The 24,594-nt window shown below is 42.3% G+C and overlaps 1 protein-coding gene across 3 annotated transcripts in view; it reads right to left on the reverse strand.

Annotated features, from left to right (window-relative positions):
• Positions 1-24,594, reverse strand: part of LOC124041747 (acid-sensing ion channel 1C-like) — a 198,366-nt gene that overhangs the window by 8,519 nt on the left and 165,253 nt on the right. For 2 of the 3 annotated variants that reach the window (XM_046359700.1, XM_046359699.1), the window contains exons 1-5: positions 11,747-12,409; positions 8,430-8,580; positions 7,885-8,012; positions 1,932-2,082; positions 1,689-1,745 (exon numbers count right to left, since the gene is read on the reverse strand). In XM_046359700.1, the coding sequence (XP_046215656.1) occupies positions 1,689-1,745; positions 1,932-2,082; positions 7,885-8,012; positions 8,430-8,580; positions 11,747-12,397 (1,138 nt within the window). In that variant the 5' untranslated portion in view covers positions 12,398-12,409. Of the gene's footprint in view, positions 1-1,688; positions 1,746-1,931; positions 2,083-7,884; positions 8,013-8,429; positions 8,581-11,746; positions 12,410-24,594 lie in introns of those variants that run through there. The other variant, XM_046359701.1, reaches the window with a different exon arrangement.

Below are 24,594 nucleotides of genomic sequence, written 5' to 3' on the forward strand. Positions count from 1 at the left end.
CTCATATATCTGAGCGGTTTCCTTCCTCTCTGGCAACTGAGTTAGGAAGGATGGCTGTATCGTTGTAGTGACTTGGTAAGTTGATAAACTATCCAAAGTGTAATTAATAACTTTACCATGCTTAAGGGTATATTCAATGTCTGCTTTTTATTTGAACCCATCTATCAATAGACTACCAAAGGTGATTCTAACCATTGTTTGTGAGGCATTGGAAAACCTTCTTGGTCTTTGTGGTTTAATCTGTTTTTAAAATTCACTGCTTGACTGAGGGACATGTGTTGGGTACATAAATTACATAGTCATTCAAAAATCATGTTAAACACTATTATTGCACATAGAGTGAGTCCATGCAACTTGTTACGTGACATGTTATGCACATTTATACTCTAAAACTGATTTAGGCTTGCCATAACAATGGGGTTGAATACTTATTGACTGAAGACATTTCAGCTTACATTTTTTCTTAATTTGTAAAAGTGTCTGAAAATATAATAATTATTATAATGATTATAATTACACTTTGATATTATGGGGTATTGTACGTAGTCCAGTGACACAAAATCTCAATTAAATCAATTTTCAACTCAGGTTCAACAAAATGTGGGAAAAGTCATAGGGTGTGAAACCTTTCTGAAGGCACTGTATATTCCATTCTCCTTTCTCTTGTTTATATTATAGTTATATTCCCACTAATATTCCGTTATGTTATTAAGCTTTTAGATGTGTTTTTCCTGCCGTTGATAATAATAATAATAATTGTTATTATTATTATTATTTTTATATTATATAATAATTAATTTGTAGAGCACATTTCCCATGCTCAATGCACAGCTTGTTGGTGCTTGAGTCTTGACCGATGAAGTTTGAAATTATTTATTCCCTTTAATTTATGAAAAGAAGCTGATACTGGTCCTTCATGATTAATTTTTGATATTTTAGCTTCATCAAATTGATGTATATTTTGGTGTTTCTACCCCCCTCCACCCCCCAAAAAAGCAAAAAACACATTTTACAGTAGCCTATGTATTGCCTACCTAAAACATCCATTAATACATTTGAAGTCCTTCAAAATATAAACTACGTATCCTAATGTTCGAAAGCTGAATGTATACTAGATAAAGGCTACTGTGGGTGAGGCAGGCTAAATAATTACAACCGAAAAGGCCTAATTAAAAGAATAGGGATAAAGGAAATGAAAAATGCCAGGCGGAGCATGACCCGAGTTTGTGGCTGAGCAGTACCAGAGCGAAATTGGAGTGGGAGAGAAGGCCGACAACATTTCTTAAAATGTTCTCTAATTATGCTCTGCTCCTCGCTCCACACTAGCTCACTTACATGCTCTGGCACTCAAAAGCAGACAGGCTTTAGGCTGTCAAAGAACTGTCAATGAATAATAATATCAATGGATGGAATCAGTGAATAAATGGCTGCAGCAACCATTACACAAACCAAATGAGGTCTAAATTAGAACAAATAACAACTAAATAGTTTTTTGAAAAATCGTTTGAACGAAATACTAAGTCGTTCACATGAGATACTAAGTCGTTCAAACGAGATAATTCCAAGAGTAATTATTCATATTTTTTTTGCCTTGTGCTTCAGGGCTTTCATAAAAATGTTGTGTGGTGTATCTACTAATAACAAGTTCATATTTCTAATATAGATATCATGACCATTGTCTGCCTTACCTAAAGCTGGGTCTGCACAGTCTTTGTACTGCTCGGGTGTGCATACCATTGAGGTCCCTATTCAACAAGAGAGAGAGGGCGGTAAAATATAAATGGGGGGGGGGTGTAAAATATAAATGTGAACTTCTTCCCATTAACATAATTACATATTCCCATGCAGAACAACAACAACAACAACAACAACATTATTCATCCTATTCCATTGGTGAACTATGTGATGGTCAAGCCAATGTGGGTGAGTACCCGGCATGTGGACCATCCTGCAGTTACAGTTCTCCACCAGGTAGCGTGTCTCACAGTCAATACGGCAGGCTGTAATGCTGTATGTGGAGAAGAACTCGGAGTCGATGGGAGTGGACTTGCAGTCTCCCCAAGGGGGAGGGAGGTACTGAAGCTGGGGGAAAAACAGAGTACAGGTTTCCCCTCAGTATGTCGGCACAGTCTAGGAACCACTGTCAATAACAGCTAGTCAATCCCAGCCCAGCGGGAAACCCAACATAAAAAGTGCAAACAAGCAGACAAAAGAAACAAAACAGAAAAGTATCAAACGTTTAATAAGGGAACGTAATGAAATACATGTTTTCTGGATGCTGTTCACATCTACAAGAATATTCCACTCAGACGACGGTGTAGCTGGTAAACACAGCTCACAGACAGCAGCAGGCAGACACCATGCAGTAAATCACTGATGCAAGTCAGGTCTCGTGCTGAAAGGAAAGCAGAGTACCATGGAGGGTATGGAGACAGGGCAAATATAATCTGTAAATATGTAACTTCAGACTGGACACCACAATTAATGGGGAATTATTGTTTTAAATACTTCCCAGGGAATGTTCTACTGTATACAGTATGTAGATATGTTTGTGAGGTTTTAAGATGAATACAATGGAATTGTTGTCTTGACAGACTTTATGCAAACCTTGACTTCCTATATTTTAGGAATGAATGCAGCTGATTATGATGTACTGTATGGTAACAAAAACCACAATGTTATTCAAATGATGTTGGATTGGGTACTTTCCCTGATAAACTATTTGCAGTGTGATATGATACAAACAGTACAGCAAACTTCACTCAAAGGTTTGAAGGTCTAACAGTACTACGAATCTACTTAACAAAACTTCATTATTAAGACTTCCAGAAATACTAGCTACTTATTGTCATCAGTCAATTTGTGCATTCAACAAACAGTATTGCAAAAAAAAAGCTGCTCAGCGGTACAAACAATCAGGCATAATTGACCAGGATACCAACCCAACAACAAGTAATGCCAGGTGTACTACACAACTTTCAAAATTAGAACATTGTTGAGCCTCACATTAAACGACTGTCTTCCCTGTATTTTTGTTGTCTTGCCAACTTAGTGGTTCGCACACTAAACGATGTGGCAATGACAAGTTTTGAGAACGGTGATCAGCAATAGCCAATGATAGCTCGCCAGAGAAGAAGCCAGTGAGATGATGACGTTATATTGCATCACCTAGAATGTGTAGACTCTCAAGCAGGAGTGATGACTACTACTAGTATGCGTTTACACTTGCCTTTAACCAAAGCCAAAGTGTCTCATCATTACAGCTCTGAAGTTCCCAAGTAATGTTATTCAGTTCAAAATGTATTTGCTAGATATTTCAACTGTATGGCAAGCATGAATGTCTGACTGAAAACATTTATGAGACTCGACCACTATGTGTGCAAGACAAAAAACGACAGGAAGGATGGTTGTTTAATGTGAGAGGCTCTGTCATGCCTGCTCCCGCTCTCCCTCTCTGGCACTCGAGGGCGCCAGGCTGCCCTTCATTACGCACACCTGTCACCATAATTACGCGCATTAGCGCTCACTGGACTCCTTCACTTTGTTGATTGCCTTCCCCATTTCTGTCTGCTCCACTGTTTGTTCCCTGCATCTGCATTAATGTCGTTATGTGTTCATGTCACGACGCTGTCCTGTCCTATTACTTGTCCGCTGCTATTAAATGTTCACTCCCTGCACCTGCTTCTCATCTCATCTGTACCAGCGTCGATCCTTATGTTTGGATTTTGAAAGTTGTGTACGTCCGGCATAAGTCTGGAAGTGATTTAAAATGTAAAACTTGAAGTCTTCAATAAGCCTACAGGCTCTCATAACCATTGTCCCCTTAGGAAATAAAAACCCAGAGGAAATATCAGATCCTCTAGACAGATAGAACTGTGCTCTAAAAGGGCCACATTAAACACAACGATTGGCCATTGGGAGACATTAAGCAGATGAAGAGTATCCTACCAGTCTGAAACATTCAAATGCAAAGCCCTAAACAACAAAACAAACAAAACAACTGCACAATAATACTGGTCGCACCATATACAACAGCTTGTATGAAGATAAAGAATGGATAATGACTGCTGGATGTGTTAGCTGAAGTGGAAAGGATAGTATTATGTGTTCCTAATCCATAGTGATGGTATTTATAATGAGACAGAAGACAGAGATTAACCAGGAAGGGACAGACATTGAAATGTAGTCACTACAGCCACATGGAGGGAGATGATTGGTCCATTCCGTCATGAAGACTTGAAGGGGGAATGTAATTGGGTGGCTCTTAGCTTGTGGTATACATGCAGCATACCCAGACAGACATACGGTACGCTACCCGCTGCTCTTGAGAGGAAACAAACGTTTGGAAGCCGGGGGCGACCCCAAAGCCCAGCTGGTGGGGGAAAGGAGGCTCTGACTGTGTGTGAATCTGAACCTTTACTCCGGCCTCATAGGACGTCTCATCTGGGGGAGGGACCAGTAAACACGTCACCAACTAACAGAGAGCAGTAACAGTGATGCATTAACGAATAGGACAACATCTGTCAAAGCCCTTGGTTTGGACCCCGAATATAAGCAGTCAGCCAGCCATCCAGCCTATTAGTGTTCATCTTACTGAGCCCCAAAACAGCTGTGCCCAGATTTGAGGACACCAGCCCAAATTAGTTCAGAAACGTTGATTTCTTGTCATTCAGCCATCTTGCAATATTTGATCATAACCGCTCAAAGCTTGATTGGTGGACGTGTTTGTAAACATATTGCTCCAAATTTCAACATCAAGTGATTCGACGTTTTGTTGGTATATAATGAATGTGTCCTTTAACTACTGGTTTTTAGGTCAGACTTGTCTTCCACTGAGATTGTGAGAGGGTTACATGTTTGTATCATGTGGTTGTAGTGAGGTAGATATGGGTGGTTCTGGTGAAGGGATGTATGATAAGTCATGTATTCATCAATTCCTCTGAAAAGGGTATGAAAAGCTACAAAGAGTCGAAGGATATGGGGTTAAAAAATGTATCAATCAATTTGGATTTGATTTGAGATGGTGATACTAGTATGATCGTTGAATCCGTCCAGATTTATATGGTACAATAATCAATTCAGTACAATTAATGTCAATGAATTGCTCTAGTCATTAGAGGAGATTAATTTGCTGTATATACAACAGCTATTTTACAATGAAAGTCAGTTGAATTCAAAGTTGTTTGGATTGTGGTGTCCAATTGTCTGTTTTAGAGATGCACTTAAGCAATAATCTCATGTTATTCTTTTGAATATGGAGGAGAGGGGTTTTGAAGAGCCCCTTGATAGAAAATCTTCTTTGGGATAAAATAACTTGTTGAATAACTTGTAGGTCAAGGTGTAATTTTCATGTATTCAAATATTTTTCTGGTCATTATTTATAATCCGGATAGTTACATTTTGTAACTCAGTCAGCAGGAAAAGTTATACAAACCCTGAACCCTGAGTTTTCACTAACTTCTGAAGAGAAACTAAGTTGTGACTTGAGTATCTTCAATAAGTGTATATAACATGACATTGAGACTCCGATGACACTTTTTTGAGGTCCTTCACAATAAAGTGGTTGCCAAAGGAAATATCTGTCAATAGATCACAGCTGTATTTCACCTTCCTGTCACTGTTTCAAGTTATAATCACAGGACTTCGTAAGCTGCAGGCTGAGTGGCATGTTATTGCAATAGGTTTGATAGTGTGTTGTTGGGGCAAAATGGTCTGTTGCAGTCTAATGCTATGTAAATGCTTTAGTTGAATAATACTATATGTCCTATATCACTGGTAATTTTCCACAAATGTCCAGTACCCTCTTCATACACTGCACAAAATAGTGATTTGTTACTGTCTCCTTGTCTAAAGGCCCAGCAAAGGCTGAATTCTTGTTATATCTATTTAGGCTCTAAAGATCTTTATCACTCCCCAATCTTAGACACATAGGCTGTGAAAACTGGTTACAACCTGTTCTTGTTTGCACGACGCTTTAAGAAATTGGAGCCAAGTACCCCTTATCTCTCATGTAAGCTTGCCTCCCATAGGAAGGGTAAACAGCTCTTTGTGTAGATGAAGTATAATTCATCAGCAATAGTTCAGTTCTTCTCCAGTTTAATCCGGAGTGTGAGCTTCCCTGCAATTGCTTGAATAAACTCTTATAAACAGAATAATGAGCTCTGCCTGTTCCTTGGAACGTGTTTTCCTCAACAGTGTGATGCTACAGTATTTTCTTTTCTCGCATTAAAATGATTACTCATTTTCATGACATGTTTTGATTTGGTTGGGGTTTTAATGTGAAAATCAATGTGGGTATTATGGGCATACCTCCCTGTTCTATTATCCAGGGAATTTTTGGGAGCATACCCCAAACATTTTTACTTCTCTCTCTCTCCACTGATTACAGGGAAAAGACTCTGCTAAGTGGGTCTGTTAATGACCCATAGCATTAGCCAATTAGCTATTTGAGATTCAGGATTATCTTCTTTTTTTAAAGTCTACAAGGCTCCATTATTTTAATGTTTGATCAAGGAAATTGATGTTTGACATTCACTGGCATAATCTGGAATCTGCGGGTGCTGTTATCCTGCCCTGTGGTTACAGTTAGTGACAATGGCAGGACAGTGAAATAGATGTCCTAAGGATTTGAAAAAAAGGATGGCCATTGCGACCACGAGGAAACCGGAGTTCTCGGGGACGTTTCAGTTCAGTTCGGTATGAAATTGATACTTGAGGTCCTAATATTGCCTTATTTTAATATTCGTATCTGACAACTGGCTGATGCCTGTTAGGGAATATTGCTCCATTTTGACTGGTCACAGGGCCCATCAGATAGAAGGCTAATTTATAGGACCGTGCTTACAGGCACTGTAGCCTATAGCCTAAAGTATTTTTTCAGCTCTAATTTCAATATCATCTGAAATGTATCCACACAAGGTAAATTAAATCCTTAGAACATCTGTTTGATACGCTGTACCAGATATGCTCAATTATCCGTGATTTGTATTTCTACTGAGTGGAGTTGATTTAAGCGAGAGAGCTTCTGAAGACGTGTCATTTCTACTGAATGTGTGCTACTCTTAGGAGCCAATTCTGACTACACTTTAATCACGGCCAGTAATTCAAGCTTAGTCATTTTTTTTGCCCTCTCTTGCAAAGCCACAGTGATTGTGCTACATTGCTTTTTTGTTACACCGGAAAATGTCAAGTTCACACTGAAATGGTTTTCCTTCTTACAAAAAAAGTTAACAACGGCTTGCTATGGTTCTATGCATTTTGTGAAAAGCAAACCAAAGTCTTCCGAATGTTATTGTTTCTCTCTACACAGTGTTATTACGCATCACTGAATCCAATTTATGCAGCATCCAGCGATATTATACTACTTTTCTCCCATCCTAAGTGGGATCAGTCATTGCCAGCAACATTATATGGAAAATGTACTTTTGAGCTGTCGGAGATGTGTGGGGTACTTTAGCTCTGGCCCACCGATAGCAGTGTAAATAAATGTATAGACAGTGTCTGCTTGGTACATCCAATCCGTCTTTCCCTCTGTATCCATTGTTGGATACATAGTGGGTAATGAATACCACATTGTTACTACTTCAGTTCAGAGTCATTAGACTGTTTTTGTTGCTGTCCAGGATTAGCTAATGCCCTGGCTGCATGTTATTGCATGCATGAATGGTAAACACAACTGATTTTGCTCCAGGCTCTGAGACACAGTAGGTATAGACGGGGAAGAAGGGTTGGAGGTTTGGATAAAAACACGGACAAAAAGCAGAGCGAGAGGAGGAAGGAAGGAAGGAAGGAAGGGAGGGAGGGAGGGAGGGAGGGAGGGGGAGGGAGGGAGGGAGGGAGGGAGGGAGGGAAAGGTGTTTGTGCGAGAGGCTGAGCATTAGGTACCAGTTGCTGCTGACATGACACAAAAGTTTGAAAACCAGGGGCCACACCAAATCCCAGCTGGTCAATGAAAGGAGGCTCGTCCTGGCTGTGGATCTGAACCTTGATGCCTGCTTCGTACGAGGTCTCGTCTGTGGATACATACAGCAGGCCAGAGAATGTAACAACAGAAACCTCTGCTCCTCTCCTTAACCGGAGTGAAGGCATTAAGTGGTGTGTTTGGGAATGGGATGTTTTTTACTGGATATCGGTTGTTGTGGTCAAGCCAATGTTGAAATGCACTGTTAAGAAGGAACCCTTTTTCCCAAGATGGAGACATTAAATGTTGTGTTGGATAAGTGTTTGAACAGCATCATCTGTTGTTGTAATACTGTCCAGGTGACATGCTGTGCTAGGAAGGCACCTTGAATGCATGTCAGTTGGCTGGTTGATTTTCAAAGTTCATTCTACCATGGCCCAAAATCCAGTCATTACTGCATTAAAATGGACAGATTAGTTATTGTGGGATTCTAACTAAGTTACGGTATGTCATACGACTGCGTACTCACCTGTCTCTCCCCAAACAGGTAAATATTCGTCCTGTTGAATGTCTAGCATGATCTCCAGCCCGTTTCCTGTCCCGCCTTTTAACGTCGTCAACAACGGGTTGCCGTCCAAGCCAGAGTTGAAGGTGTAGCATTTCCCATACCGCGTGTAAATCTGCAAGAAGAAGAAGGTAAATGACATTAATTCAAAGTAACAACATTGTTTTGACATAGCGAGTAAACAGCACAGTCACTTTGTGTAATGGTTGCTCTCCGTCTTGCTCTCTGTCAAGACTCATTTACTGCAGGTTGCAGTTGGGGATAGGGTTGCTGGGCAGGTAAGCTTCGGAGGTCATTATCAGAGAAAACACTGAACCAAACAAGATGCTATATAGATTGATGAATTAATAAATAAATGAACACCGGTAACATAGCAACTGGAAATCTTTACCCAGCCCCATTTTATATTCCCCCTGAGTAATTTAGATACTTATTTAGGACTTATTTTTTGACTTATTTTCCATTAAAACAGAACGTTTTCGTTAAGCAATATAGGCAAAGCCCACCCACCCTCTCCCATCCCACCCAGCACTAAATTAAGTTGTTCAAATGCAATTTACATTAGGAAGTGACATATATTATGGGCCCTAGGAAAGCGTGAATGTATGCCATTGCAGCTCAATGGTAACCTAATATTAACTGTTGGCGCACACTATATTTAGCCCGTAGCTGTACCCAACTAGTTTTACTGATTCAGAGATGTACAGTGCTGATTTCCCAGTGTAACAGCACCATGTTCTTTTGGCACCCCTCACAAGTTACTTTGACGTTTCGTGTATTTTTTTTCTTCAATTTGACAAATTCCCCCCCGAGATGGGCAACTTTCCTCTCATGTCTGCCAACAGAGCAGAAGTTAGCCTTAGGAGCTTCTTAGAATGCTGCATCTGGCTTTTCATAACTGACACTCATGGCTGGTGAGCTATAACTAAAAACTCAAAGTTAAAATAGGGAAAGGCAATAAGGCCTTTGAATTCTAGGTCCATTTGGCTGTGTAAGTGATTTCATTTCACAGAGATGGAATTGATTGGCCATGGAGTGCTCTGAGGGTTTGTATCTACCCTAAGCATGTACTGTATGTCATACAGTTATCCTCCACGTGTATCTTAGTAACCACAGGAAATGAAAAGTGATTTAGCACAAAGGTATAGGCATATACAGTGTACACACAGATGCCGGGTCTTAATTGGACATATATGTCACAGCAAAATGATCCTGCAACAACAGGATTTGAATGTTTAGTCCATAATGTTGCTTGATCGGAGGTTAGGCTATTTGCTGGCCAAAAGTAAGCTACATGAAAAGTGCAATACTGTTAATAAGTATGGGTTTTCAGTTAATTTATGTAAATCACAAAGCTGGTGCAGGAAACTTCTCAGCAACAAAAGAGTGATCAAATGAAGAATCTACATCTGTACACATGGACATATTGTACATCCAAGATCATGGGATGAGACTTGCTTGCCTCTCTTGTTTTGCTATTTCAACTACCGTGTACAAGGTACACCCATTTGTCGGGAGAATTGTGTCTCATCTAACTAATAAGGCCTTACGATGGATAAGGTCACCACTCATTTTACACTGCCAAATCCCATTTGGTTTGAGCTGGGGCGTAATATGTCAGTATTTAATAGCCACTGGCAGACATGAGCATGGTCTAGACAAGCCTTGTTGCTGGAATAATCACCATTGCTGTTCCTGGCTCAATGCTCTGGTCCCACAGCTATACATTTGAAGGGAAACAGGAAACCCATAGGGAGGAATCCTATGGCGTGGGCAAAAGATTTTCCTTTCAATATCCATTGTGGTGAAAGTTTTTTAGAGAGAGGGATGACTCTGATAGCATAACAAAGCCTCTCTCCAGAGATCAGAGTCAGTCTTCCATGTCCTATCTCAGACCCACATGGGCTCAGACAGACATGACAGGGCTTCAGATTCCTCTCCCCTCCTGTCCATAATGAGGCCCTCTGAGCAACTGGCCCCTGCCAGAACCAAAATGTCAGCTGGAATTCTAACGCTTTTAGGTTTAACCTTATAAAAACAGCAGCTCGAATGTAATAAAATCCCTATAACGAGCCTTGCATGCCTCACATTGAAGTACCTAATCTTTGTGGGAAATCTCTGTCAAAAGACGGCACCTGAAGACAAAAGTCTTCCGTTAGATGGAATTTGATATAATCGGATAAAACTTGAAATGACACACACGATACAAATCTCTGTGTCTGTCAGCTACTTAAAGGGATAGTTCACCCAAATTACAAAATTAAGTATTGGTTTCTTTACTCTGTAAGCAGTCTATGGACAAGGTATGAAGGCAATCCAAGCATGGATTGCTGTCATACCTTGTTCATGGACTGCTTACAGGGTAAGGAAACCAATTTGTAATTTCATAATTGAGGTAAACTCTCTTAAACACAGGCCCCAAGTTGTCTATTCATATTTTGTCCAATCTTATACTGTTGATAAATTGGTTATGTCTAGCGAGCTTTTGAATGTGACTAACAATGACATTTTATTTCCATGTCAAATTGAACAGCAATCTGTTTGAAGACTGCTAATAGCTTTGAGGTAAAAAATGATTGAGAGCAACCGACTGCTATAGACTAGTGCAGTCTGGGGCTTATTTTGACTGATGAAGCCAACCATCTCTCTGGGGAATAAGCTCATGTAATGGACGGACAGTGTCAATAGAATGTCCAGATGTTTCATTTGAAGTGCTGGAACTGTCATTAGTACTCATTTATAATGTTTGAATTATTGATGCCTTTATTATTCTCCCCTGCTAAGAGAGAGCGACACAAAGGCGGAGTGATTGTGAATAGCACTTACTGAAGTTCATGTTTCGAGAGGTCATGTGATAGCTTTGAGGGTTGACTTTGTTATACTGTACCACTGTGCTTCGAAAATCAGCCAACATGCGAACTATGCGCAACTGTGATCTATGTTAGGGAAAAAAAGAACCGTATTTCTACCCGATCAATGCCATCCTATAAACTAGGCGGATCTGTATTCTTTTGTATTCTTACAACTCACTGAACAACTATTATGTTGTATAAGCAAAACAAAAAGAAAAGGACAAGGTCAAGACAAATCCATCTGACCATACCGGTGGCTAAGCCTTAAAACGTCAGTGTCTTCAATCCTGCCCAGAGAATATCCGCTAGAGTGAATATCATTCAAACACACCATTGAATGAATTATTAATACCTTGTACACAAAACGCACATCAGCAACCCCTCACAGACGTCTTTCATGATATCTCTAGGCTATATTACTTTACATACAGTGGTGAAATTCTGGTGAGTACAGTTTTCCCCCCGGAACCTGCATTCCAGCAACATGTCCTCCAGTTGGTGGCCCAGCCTGCCAATCATCTCGGTGGTGTTGACATGGTAACGAGGAGGCGGGGTGTAGCCGTTGAAGTCCAGCAGGCTGAGAAGGTTGTACTTGTGGTTGTCCCTCAGAAGTGCCAGGCTCTTCTCCAAAACCGAGTGGTTCTGGTGCATCAGGTCCATCCAGTAACCACAGTGGTACAGGTCAACCTTGGTTAGACTGGACACCCGGAACAGGTTGTGGTTGCAGAAGGTCACTGCCGGGAAGGACATGTTGTGAGTCCACTCCATCTTAATCCTGGTGACGGCCGGGTAGGACATCAGGTAGAGGATGCGGTTCCAGGACCAGGTGAACAGGAGACTCACACACACAAAGAAGGCCAGGAGCCAAAGGATCCGTTGGGTCAGGGTCTTGTCTGGGGAGAAGACGAACATCAGCCCGTGGACTTTTGTCCTCCTCATGAAAGCTACGGTGATCTCCATCCATGATTGTTTTAGCATGCTCTTCCTCCTCTTTCCTGTTTTGTTCTGGATAGTGGTCTCCTGGGCATCGTTAGGTAGAGACCCAGGGCTGATTGATTCTGATGTGGGGGCAGTTACCATAATGATCTCTGTTCCAAGGCTACACATACGGTTCAAGACAAAAGGCAGTCTTTTTAGTCAAGCTTCGGGCTATTCATTTTACATGCAGAAATCATGATGGGTTTTCTGGTTGAATTGGTGTCAAAATCCCAGGCAAAACATAAAAATAATCTCCTTTCCGATGCTCCAGATACACACAGCTGTCCAGTCCTCAGGCTTGAATAGTCTTTGCAAACCAAACAAACAAAAAGGCACGTACTGTATTTGACTTTTTAGGGATTTACATCACGATTGATTTACATCACGATTTAATAAAGAATGACGCATTAATTTCTCGATCGACAGAATTCCTCTCTTTATTATCCAACACTAGTCTCTCATCAACAGATGCACGGGTGTGATAATAACATGTTGCAGGTGCAGGGGTCTAGTTCAATTCCTGAAGCAATCAGTCTCTTAGGAAATCTGTAAAGACATACCCTGTTGCTCAGATGTTGTTTCACTCTTTCTCCTCATCACCTTCTTCTTCATATCCGCAATGCTGCTCCCAGTTTCCAGTGATTTGTGCCTTTTGTGCAGAAGCTGCCTAGAAAGCTCTCAACTCCTCCCTCCTGCTCAGCTGGAGGAGATACTTTTGGTCTTTGGACTTAAAGCAGGAATATAAAGCTATTTCCCCTCCTCACTCTCTTCTCTCTACAGTCGAATGGGAATGAGGGGGAGCCAGTGAGTGAAATTGCTTCCCTCCAGTGATGGAATAGGCACTCCAATAATGGCCAAAATGGAGGGGGGGGAGGTATTTCCACCACTCACGCATAAATATTAAGAGTGCTCCAGAATGAAACACGGCAAAAAGTCCTAATGCAACAAAGAAGGGCTGATTCCATCCACTTATATCTACACTCTGCTAGTGCCGCAAAAGTAGCCGTTTTTCTCTCTCCACGTGATCGATTAAAAACGGTATTATTGATAAACCAGGGAACAGCAATCCAGATACTAGCCTATGGGCAAGACCTCAAATGACAACCTCAGAATTCTATTTGAAAATCAAATGTATTCCAGTAATCCGGCAATATCAAATGTCACTTTGACCACTTGTTTGTGGTTCTTCGGGTCTTAGACAGTTCTACATGTTAGTTTCACAACAAACAAAAAAAGGTGCAATGAAGCACAGGGAGCTTTGACGCAATTAACAGATATGAAGCACCGTTCTGTTGATTTGATCGGACAGCCTCTCAAGAGCCTCAAGAACCAGCAAGGCAGAGGAAATTGGACCCACGAGTATTGAGATCCATGTCAGCACAGCACTCGTGCAAGTGTGGTACTGGTTTTTTCCCCACTGGAGTATAATAGACATAATATTCTGCTAATTGGGAAAAGTCCTACAGTAATTGTAGCAGATACTTATTGAGGCTCAAAAACACTGAAACAGATGTTCAAAGACTACCCAGGCAGTCACCTGTATCTAGCAAGCAGTGGAGGCTGCTGAGGGGAGAACGGATCATAATAATGGCTGGAACGGAGGAAATGGAATGGCATCAAACACATCAAACACATCAATCACATGGCATTGAAACCATGTGATAGATGCATTTGATACCATTCCGCTCCAGAACGCCGCAGCCCGTCTGGTGTTCAACCTTCCCAAGTTCTCTCACGTCACCCCGCTCCTCCGCTCTCTCCACTGGCTTCCAGTTGAAGCTCGCATCCGCTACAAGACCATGGTGCTTGCCTACGGAGCTGTGAGGGGAACGGCACCTCAGTACCTCCAGGCTCTGATCAGGCCCTACACCCAAACAAGGGCACTGCGTTCATCCACCTCTGGCCTGCTCGCCTCCCTACCACTGAGGAAGTACAGTTCCCGCTCAGCCCAGTCAAAACTGTTCGCTGCTCTGGCCCCCCCAATGGTGGAACAAACTCCCTCACGACGCCAGGACAGCGGAGTCAATCACCACCTTCCGGAGACACCTGAAACCCCACCTCTTTAAGGAATACCTAGGATAGGATAAAGTGATCCTTCTCACACCCCCCCCCCCCTTAAAAGATTTAGATGCACTATTGTAAAGTGGCTGTTCCACTGGATGTCATAAGGTGAATGCACCAATTTGTAAGTCGCTCTGGATAAGAGCGTCTGCTAAATGACTTAAATGTAAATGTAAATTACCATGAGCCCGTCCTCCCTAATTAAGGTGCCACCAACCTCCTGTGCCAGCATGTCACACCTTTGTTACTGCAATGTTGCAAACTTATTTTAAATCATTTTCAAATCAATTTTAGGGTACAGCATATATTCCTCAGATTCAGCCTACTTCTGTGCCTTTTTTCCTACTAATTCCCCTTGGAACCAGGTGTCTGTCTGTGGGGCACAATGGTTCAAAATCAGTTCACTAGCTATGGTAGGTTCTGTACATGCAATCCTTTTGTTAACCACTTACAGTAGTTACATTGGCTGTCTATGAATTATTAATCATTCAGAGGAATAAAATAACACAAACGTGATATACATTTAGCGTTACTACTGTAGTTAATTTCACATTAATAATGTGCTTTAGTCTTTAAGTAAACAAATGAATTACCTTTGCAATACCGCCTCTATAGGAGTTAATGCTGACCGTTTCTGCCTGCTTATCGATCAACCATCCGCATTGATTTACAGCCCACTCTATTTCTTTGGGAACCTGTGATGTCTCCGGAATATTTAACCAGGGAAGTTAATTGCTAAAGCCCATTTGTTCCAAAAGCCTATTGTGGCCATGCAGGTCCAGAGGTCCATAGAGCTTTACTTGGTTTTCTAAAAGCTCCCTAGTCAGCATCTTGAGACCAAAGGACAATTTACAGCTTCCATTAGGAACCGCCTACCAGAGGTCACGTTGTGGCCATGCATGATAATCATAATTGCTACCACCCCCCAATACGGACCTTCTCTAGGGTCCTCTTACTTCACCACCACTTCTTTCCATCCACGTTCTCCTTGCTCTCTTTCTTTCTGTCTCTCTTTACAGGCTGTTACCTTAAACACCTGATATAAGGCATTTAATCAACTGGGTTGTTGAAGCCCTGAATGCTGATTGCCTGACAGCCACGGGTATGACAAAACATGTATATTTACTGCTCGAATTACTTTGGTAACCAGTTTATAATAGCAATGAGGCACCCCGGGGGGTTGTGTTATTAAGGCCATTATACCACGGCTAAGGGCTGTATCCAGGCACTCCGCGTTGCGTCGCGCATAAGAACAGTCCTAAGCCGTGCTATATTGGCCATATACCACACTTCCTCTGACCTTATTGCTTAAGTAACCACCTGGAAAATGGTACAGAACAGGGATTGATGGAGATGTGCTGCTGAGACACTTTGCTCCTCTTTGAGCTAAAATTAATATATCCAAGCTTGTGCTTCACTATCCAAGTTGTATCAATTTTAAAGTGCATTTTCACACATGGTCCCAGGACACTTTACAAAGAGAAGGATTCAATCAAGTTAAACTATTCCACACTCACCTGACATTCCAACATTCACACTTATCTTATCATTGCTGTCTATCACCAGATCTTTCAATTACTTTTCTCCACTGACGAGGCTTGGGCTGAGACAGACGGTTGTTCATTTCACACAGCTCAGCCCAGCTCAAGCCAATTTTTAATTTTAATTTTTTTAATTTTAATTTTTTTAAATTTCACCTTTATTTAACCAGGTAGGCAAGTTGAGAACAAGTTCTCATTTACAATTGCAACCTGGCCAAGATAAAGCAAAGCAGTTTGACACATACAACGACACAGAGTTACACATGGGGTAAAACAAACAGTCAATAGTACAGTATAAACAAGTCTAAATAAGATGTGAGCAAATGAGTTGAGATAAGGGAGGTAAAGGCAAAAAAAGGCCATGGTGGCAAAGTAAATACAATATAGCAAGTAAAACACTGAAATGGTAGATTTGCAGTGGAAGAATGTGCAAAGTAGAAATAAAAATAATGGGGTGCAAAGGAGCAAAATAAATAAATAAAATAAATACAGTAGGGAAAGAGATAGTTGTTTGGGCTAAATTATAGGTGGGCTATGTACAGGTGCAGTAATCTGCGAGCTGCTCTGACAGCTGGTGCTTAAAGCTAGTGAGGGAGATAAGTGTTTCCAGTTTCAGAGATTTTTGTAGTTCGTTTCAGTCATTAATAAGCGAAGTGGCATCTCAAAAATGCGGATCTTAACAGACATTCAATTGGAGTGTAATTTTTCTTTCAAGCTACAAACTCCAAGGATAACTCCCAGTAGTTTGTTTCTGGACAGTTCCAAAAGGATGTTAAAATGATATCTCAGTGAGATTATATTATGACACAGCCTCACTGAGCATATAAATGTCCTTTCACTGTCAACTGTTTTTATTTTCAGCAAACTTAACATATGTAAATATTTGTATGAACATAACACGATTCAACAACTGAGACATAAACTGAACAAGTTACACAGACATGTGACTAACAGAAATGGAATAATGTGTCCCTGAACAAAGGGGAGGTCAAAATCAAAATTAACAGTCAGTATCTGGTGTGGCCACCAGCTGCAAGCCACACTCAAGGTACTAAACCAAATCAAATCAAATCAAATTTATTTATATAGCCCTTCGTACATCAGCTGATATCTCAAAGTGCTGTACAGAAACCCAGCCTAAAACCCCAAACAGCAAACAATGCAGGTGTAAAAGCACGGTGGCTAGGAAAAACTCCCTAGAAAGGCCAAAACCTAGGAAGAAACCTAGAGAGGAACCGGGCTATGTGGGGTGGCCAGTCCTCTTCTGGCTGTGCCGGGTAGAGATTATAACAGAACATGACCAAGATGTTCAAATGTTCATAAATGACCAGCATGGTCAAATAATAATAAGGCAGAACAGTTGAAACTGGAGCAGCAGCACAGTCAGGTGGACTGGGGACAGCAAGGAGCCATCATGTCAGGTAGTCCTGGGGCACGGTCCTAGGGCTCAGGTCCTCCGAGAGAGAGAAAGAAAGAGAGAATTAGAGAGAGCATATGTGGGGTGGCCAGTCCTCTTCGGCTGTGCCGGGTGGAGATTATAACAGAACGTGGCCAAGATGTTCAAATGTTCATAAATGACCAGCATGGTTGAATAATAGTAAGGCAGAACAGTTGAAACTGGAGCAGGAGCATGGCCAGGTGGACTGGGGACAGCAAGGAGTCCTCATGTCAGGTAGTCCTGGGACATGGTCCTAGGGCCCAGGCCAGTTGAAACTGGAGCAGCAGCATGGCCAGGTGGACTGGGGACAGCAAGGAGTCATCATGTCAGGTAGTCCTGGGGCATGGTTCTAGGGCTCAGGTCCTCCGAGAGAGAGAAAGAAAGAGAGGAGAGAATTAGAGAACGCACACTTAGATTTACACAGGACACCGAATAGGACAGGAGAAGTACTCCAGATAAACAAACTGACCCTAGCCCCCCGACACATAAACTACTGCAGCATAAATACTGGAGGCTGAGACAGGAGGGGTCAGGAGACACTGTGGCCCCATCCGAGGACACCCCCGGACAGGGCCAAACAGGAAGGATATAACCCCACCCACTTTGCCAAAGCACAGCCCCCACACCACTAGAGGGAAATCTTCAACCACCAACTTACCATCCTGAGACAAGGCCGAGTATAGCCCACAAAGATCTCCGACACGGTACAACCCAAGGGGGGGAACCCAGACAGGCCGACCACAACAGTGAATCAACCCCCCAGGTGACGCATCCCCCCCAGGGACGGCACGAGAGAGCCCCAGCAAGCCAGTGACTCAGCCCCCGTAACAGGGTTAGAGGCAGAGAATCCCAGTGGAAAAAGGGGAACCGGCCAGGCAGAGACAGCAAGGGCGGTTCGTTGCTCCAGAGCCTTTCCGTTCACCTTCCCACTCCTGGGCCAGACTACACTCAATCATATGACCCACTGAAGAGATGAGTCTTCAGTAAAGACTTAAAGGTTGAGACCGAGTTTGCGTCTCTGACATGGGTAGGCAGACCGTTCCATAAAAATGGAGCTCTATAGGAGAAAGCCCTGCCTCCAGCTGTTTGCTTAGAAATTCTAGGGACAATTAGGAGGCCTGCGTCTTGTGACCGTAGCGTACGTATAGGTATATACGGCAGGACCAAATCAGAGAGGTAGGTAGGAGCAAGCCCATGTAATGCTTTGTAGGTTAGCAGTAAAACCTTGAAATCAGCCCTTGCTTTGACAGGAAGCCAGTGTAGAGAGGCTAGCACTGGAGTAATATGATCAAATTTTTTGGTTCTAGTCAGGATTCTAGCAGCCGTATTTAGCACTAACTGAAGTTTATTTAGTGCTTTATCCGGGTAGCCGGAAAATAGAGCATTGCAGTAGTCTAACCTAGAAGTGACAAAAGCATGGATTAATTTTTCTGCATCATTTTTGGACAGAAAGTTTCTGATTTTTGCAATGTTACGTAGATGGAAAAAAGCTGTCCTCGAAATGGTCTTGATATGTTCTTCAAAAGAGAGATCAGGGTCCAGAGTAACGCCGAGGTCCTTCACAGTTTTATTTGAGACGACTGTACAACCATTAAGATTAATTGTCAGATTCAACAGAAGATCTCTTTGTTTCTTGGGACCTAGAACAAGCATCTCTGTTTTGTCCGAGTTTAATAGTAGAAAGTTTGCAGCCATCCACTTCCTTATGTCTGAAACACATGCTTCTAGCGAGGGCAATTTTGGTGCTTCACCATGTTTCATTGAAATGTACAGCTGTGTGTCATCCGCATAGCAGTGAAAGTTTACATTATGTTTTCGAATAACATCCCCAAGAGGTAAAATATATAGTGAAAACAATAGTGGTCCTAAAACAGAACCTTGAGGAACACCGAAATGTACAGTTGATTTGTCAGAGGACAAACCATTCACAGAGACAAACTGATATCTTTCCGACAGATAAGACCTAAACCAGGCCAGAACATGTCCGTGTAGACCAATTTGGGTTTCCAATCTCTCCAAAAGAATGTGGTGATCGATGGTATCAAAAGCAGCACTAAGGTCTAGGAGCACGAGGACAGATGCAGAGCCTCGGTCCGATGCCATCAAAATGTCATTTACCACCTTCACAAGTGCCGTCTCAGTGCTATGATGGGGTCTAAAACCAGACTGAAGCATTTCGTATACATTGTTTGTCTTCAGGAAGGCAGTGAGTTGCTGCGCAACAGCCTTCTCTAAAATCTTTGAGAGGAATGGAAGATTCGATATAGGCCGATAGTTTTTTATATTTTCTGGGTCAAGGTTTGGCTTTTTCAAGAGAGGCTTTATTACTGCCACTTTTAGTGAGTTTGGTACACATCCAGTGGATAGAGAGCCGTTTATTATGTTCAACATAGGAGGGCCAAGCACAGGAAGCAGCTCTTTCAGTAGTTTAGTTGGAATAGGGTCCAGTATACAGCTTGAAGGTTTAGAGGCCATGATTATTTTCATCATTGTGTCAAGAGATATAGTACTAAATATATAGTACCTGTAAACGACATCATAACCACCATCGATAAAAGACAGTACTGTGCAGCCGTCTTCATCGACCTTGCCAAGGCTTTCGACTCTGTCAATCACCATATTCTTATCGGCAGACTCAGTAGCCTCGGTTTTTCGGATGACTGCCTTGCCTGGTTCACCAATTACTTTGCAGACAGAGTTCAGTGTGTCAAATCGGAGGGCATGTTGTCCGGTCCTCTGGAAGTCTCTATGGGGGTGCCACAGGGTTCAATTCTCGGGCCGACTCTTTTCTCTGTATATATCAATGATGTTGCTCTTGCTGCGGGTGATTCCCTGATCCACCTCTACGCAGACGACACCATTGTATACACTTTCGGCCCGTCATTGGACACTGTGCTATCTAACCTCCAATCGAGCTTCAATGCCATACAACACTCCTTCCGTGGCCTCCAACTGCTCTTAAACGCTAGTAAAACCAAATGCATGCTTTTCAACCGATTGCTGCCTGCACCCGCATGCCCGACTAGCATCACCACACTGGATGGCTCCGACCTTGAATATGTGGACACCTATAAGTACCTAGGTGTCTGGCTAGACTGCAAAAATCAAATCAAGAATCGGCTTTCTATTCCGCAACAAAGCCTCCTTCATTCACGCTGCCAAGCTTACCCTAGTAAAACTGACTATCCTACCGATCCTCGACTTCGGCGACGTCATCTACAAAATTGCTTCCAACACTCTACTCAGCAAACTGGATGCAGTTTATCACAGTGCCATCCGTTTTGTCACTAAAGCACCTTATACTACCCACCACTGCGACTTGTATGCTCTAGTCGGCTGGCCCTCGCTACATATTCGTCGCCAGACCCACTGGCTTCAGGTCATCTACAAGGCCATGCTAGGCAAAGCTCCGCCTTATCTCAGCTCACTGGTCACGATGGCAACACCCATCCGTAGCACGCGCTCCTGCAGGTGTATCTCATTGATCATCCCTAAAACCAACACCTCATTCGGCCGCCTTTCGTTCCAGTACTCTGCTGCCTGTGACTGGAACGAATTGCAAAAATCGCTGAAGTTGGAGACTTTTATCTCCCTCACCAACTTCAAACATCAGCTAGCTGAGCAGCTAACCGATCACTGCAGCTGTACATAATCTATTGGTAAATAGCACACCCATTTTCACCTACCTCATCCCCACAGTTTTTATTTATTTACTTTTCTGCTCTTTTGCACACCAATATCTCTACCTGTACATGATCATTTATCACTCCAGTGTTAATCTGCAATATTGTAATTATTCGCCTACCTCCTCATGCCTTTTGCACACATTGTATATAGTCTCCCCTTTTTTTCTCTGTGTTATTGACTTGTTAATTGTTTACTCCATGTGTAACTCTGTGTTGTCTGTTCACACTGCTATGCTTTATCTTGGCCAGGTCGCAGTTGCAAATGAGAACCTGTTCTCAACTAGCCTACTTGGTTAAATAAAGGTGAAATAAAAATAAAAATAAATAAAATAAAAGTACTGCAGTGCATCTCCTCCTCATGGACTGCACCAGATTTGCCAGTTCTTGCTGTGAGATGTTACCCCACTCTTCCACCTGCAAGTTCCCGGACATTTCTGGGGGAAATGGCCCTAGCCCTCACCCTCCAATCCAACGGGTCCCAGATGTGCTCAAGGGGATTGTGATCCGGGCTCTTCGTTGGCCATGGCAGAACACTGACATTCCTGTCTTGCAGGAAATCATGCACAGAACGAGTAGTATTTTCTGGTGGCATTGTCACGCTGGAGGGTCATGTCAGGATGAGCCTGCAGGAAGGGTACCACATGAGGGAGGAGGATGTCTTCCCTGTAACGCAAAGCGTTGAGACTGCCTGCCATGACAACAAGCTCAGTCCGATGATGCTGTGACCCACTGCCCCAGACCATGACGGACCCTCCACTTCCAAATCGATCCCGCTCCAGAGTACAGGCCTTGGTGTAACTATCATTCCTTCAACGATAAACCCGACTCCGACCATCACCCCCGGTGAGACAAAACCACGTCTCGTCAATGAAGAGCAATTTTTGCCTTGTCTGAAAAGTATCCTGCCTCGTCCAGCGACAGGTGGGTTTGTGCCCATAGGCATAGTTGTTGCCAGTGATGTCTGGTGAGGACCTGCCTTACAACAAGCCTACGAGCCCTCTGTCCAGCCTCTTTCTGCCTATTGCGGACAGTTTGAGCACGGATGGACAGATGATGTGTTCCTGGTGTAACTCGGGCAGTTGTGGTTGCCATCCTGTACCTGTCCCGCAGGTGTGATGATCAGATGTACCGATCCTGTGCAGGTGTTGTTACACATGGTCTGCTACTGTGAGGACAATCAGCTGTCCGTTCTGTCTCCCTGTAGCGCTGTCTTCGGCATCTCACAGTACGGTCATTGCAATTTATTGCCCTGTACACATTTGCAGTCCTCAAGCCTCCTTGCAGCATGCCTAAGGCACGTTCACGTAGATGAGCAGGGACACTGGGCATCTTTCTTTTGGTGATATTAAGAGTCAGTAGAAAGGTCTCTTTAGTGTCCTAACTTTTCATAACTGTGACCTTAATTCCCTACCGTCTGTAAGCTGTTAGTGTCTTAGTGACCATTCCACAGGTGCATGTTCATGAATTGTTTATGGTTCATTGAACAAGCATGGGAAACAGTGTTTAAACCCTTTACAATGAAGATCTGTGAAGTTATTTTTACGAATTATCTTTGAAAGACAGGGTCCTGAAAAAGGGACGTTTCTTTTATTTAAACTTAGTTTAGATATCCAGACTGTACCATAAAAGCAAGTGTGAAAGATTCACATTGTGCTCCCACTCTGCATAACACATTTTCTTTATCACATTGCAGTTATGGTGAATCTGAAAAACATTTGAACAGCCAACAACTGCTTTCATAAACAATATGAGGAATGTTAATACTCAATTTTCCCCATAACATCAATTTCTGTGTTTTCTCCAGACACCAAATGACTATTGTCTTGACAATTTGATATTGTCATGCGTTAGGAGTATCTAGAAAGTGGAGTTGTCAAAGATTGGCCCAAACACTTACTATATTTATGTTGGTACACTCACTTTACGGATGAGACATTAGTTATGTTATGAGATCTTCTCAAAGGCAGCGTTGACATTATTCAGGAATATTACCTGCTCAGGGGCAATAGTTAATGACTTTTCTGCTCTATAAAATTGGAACCGCTGCTGAAAATACATTTCTATGGCCTCAGCGCTTGCACTGTAATTTTTCATAGTGGGTGTAACTATAACGTTCCATTTGATTAAACATTTACACAGTATGCATAATTTGAAGATTTACCATCATCAATGCATGATCAACTGTCCTGGTTGCGGTTAAAAACATCAGCAAAGAGACGGAATCCTTAGAAATGAAACACCACTTTACTTTCTTCTACAGCAGCATTTGGAGTGAGATTCCCCATTACTGTTTTAACACTTTAAAAGTACCTCAACAATCCCTGTGCAAAGTTACAATTTTCCTTCGGAGTATTTACCACTGTGTTGAAGACCCAGAGGATTCATTAAAAGGCCAGAGGAGAAGAGGGGCAGAACATGGTTTGGACTGTATGGAGAGGAGAGAGCTAGCTCCTTCAAGGGCCATTGAGAAGGAACGCGTGTTGCTTCACACATCACCTCCCTGGCTGGCACCAATTAGACACCTCAGAAATACAGAGTGAGGCATAGAGCAAGGGGGAGGGAGAGAGATGGAGGGAAAGAGTATGTATGAGACGGAGGGTGGGGAGATAGGGAGAGGTGTGGAGAATGAAAGAAGAGTTCCACCTGTATGATCAAAAAAACAGTTTCTGTGATTGTGAAGACAAGCTTCAAGCAGGGTTACAAATCTCAAATCAATAGATTGCCAAAAAACAGTCATGTTGTAAGAAATGATTTAGGACGGATCATTCTCTGATGGTGCACTGTCTGAACCTCAAAAATATTATTGGAAATTAATCCGCAAACCTACAAATAAAAACACTCAAGTATTGTCCTAGTACCAAGATGTATCAAATTCTAATACAGGACATGCAATTAAAAAGGGAGAAAAAAAGAGTGAAAGTGCATCTTGTATCGTCAACCCTCTTGGTTTAAAGTAATTCTAGCAGATTGCGACTCTCGCCTCTTTTGTCAAGGGAGACATCTTGTGGCTTGTTTCTAAATTAACCTAACCTCTGGCCCAGAGAGGAAGCAGGACAACCACTCTACATTCTACAGATGGAACACAAAGAAACCAACAATAGATTCACATCAAAGACTTCCTTGAAATGTTGTGGTTTTATTCACATAAAATGTACAGTTAGGGTGAATATTGAACCATCTTCCCTCAGAAAAATCAAGGAGATTTCACGTTGTTGGAGATGTTATACACGCTCTAACAACTCCGAAGGCGGAGTGTGTCACATCTGGTAGTGCAAAAGCAAAGAGAATGACAGGGCAGTTCAGCACACAAAAAAAGGTTTATTAACTCAAAAGGTAGCATGGGGAATCTTCATGCCCCAAAAGCTTGTTCACAAAAAAATTCCGAAAATACTCAAAATCAACAACTGGCACTTTATGGCAGCAACTGAACATTAACAAATCACCGGGGAAGATATTATTTTACCGCAGGGCAGAGAGAGCTTCAAACCTTAGGCATTGGGGTGTTGGCTGGTCCAAATGTTTGAAACAGAGCTTCAGTGTGTCCTCCTCCCAACTCTCCCCCCATGTGAATGC

This window comes from Oncorhynchus gorbuscha, linkage group LG08, assembly GCF_021184085.1.
Source record: "Oncorhynchus gorbuscha isolate QuinsamMale2020 ecotype Even-year linkage group LG08, OgorEven_v1.0, whole genome shotgun sequence".
Lineage (NCBI taxonomy): Eukaryota > Metazoa > Chordata > Actinopteri > Salmoniformes > Salmonidae > Oncorhynchus > Oncorhynchus gorbuscha.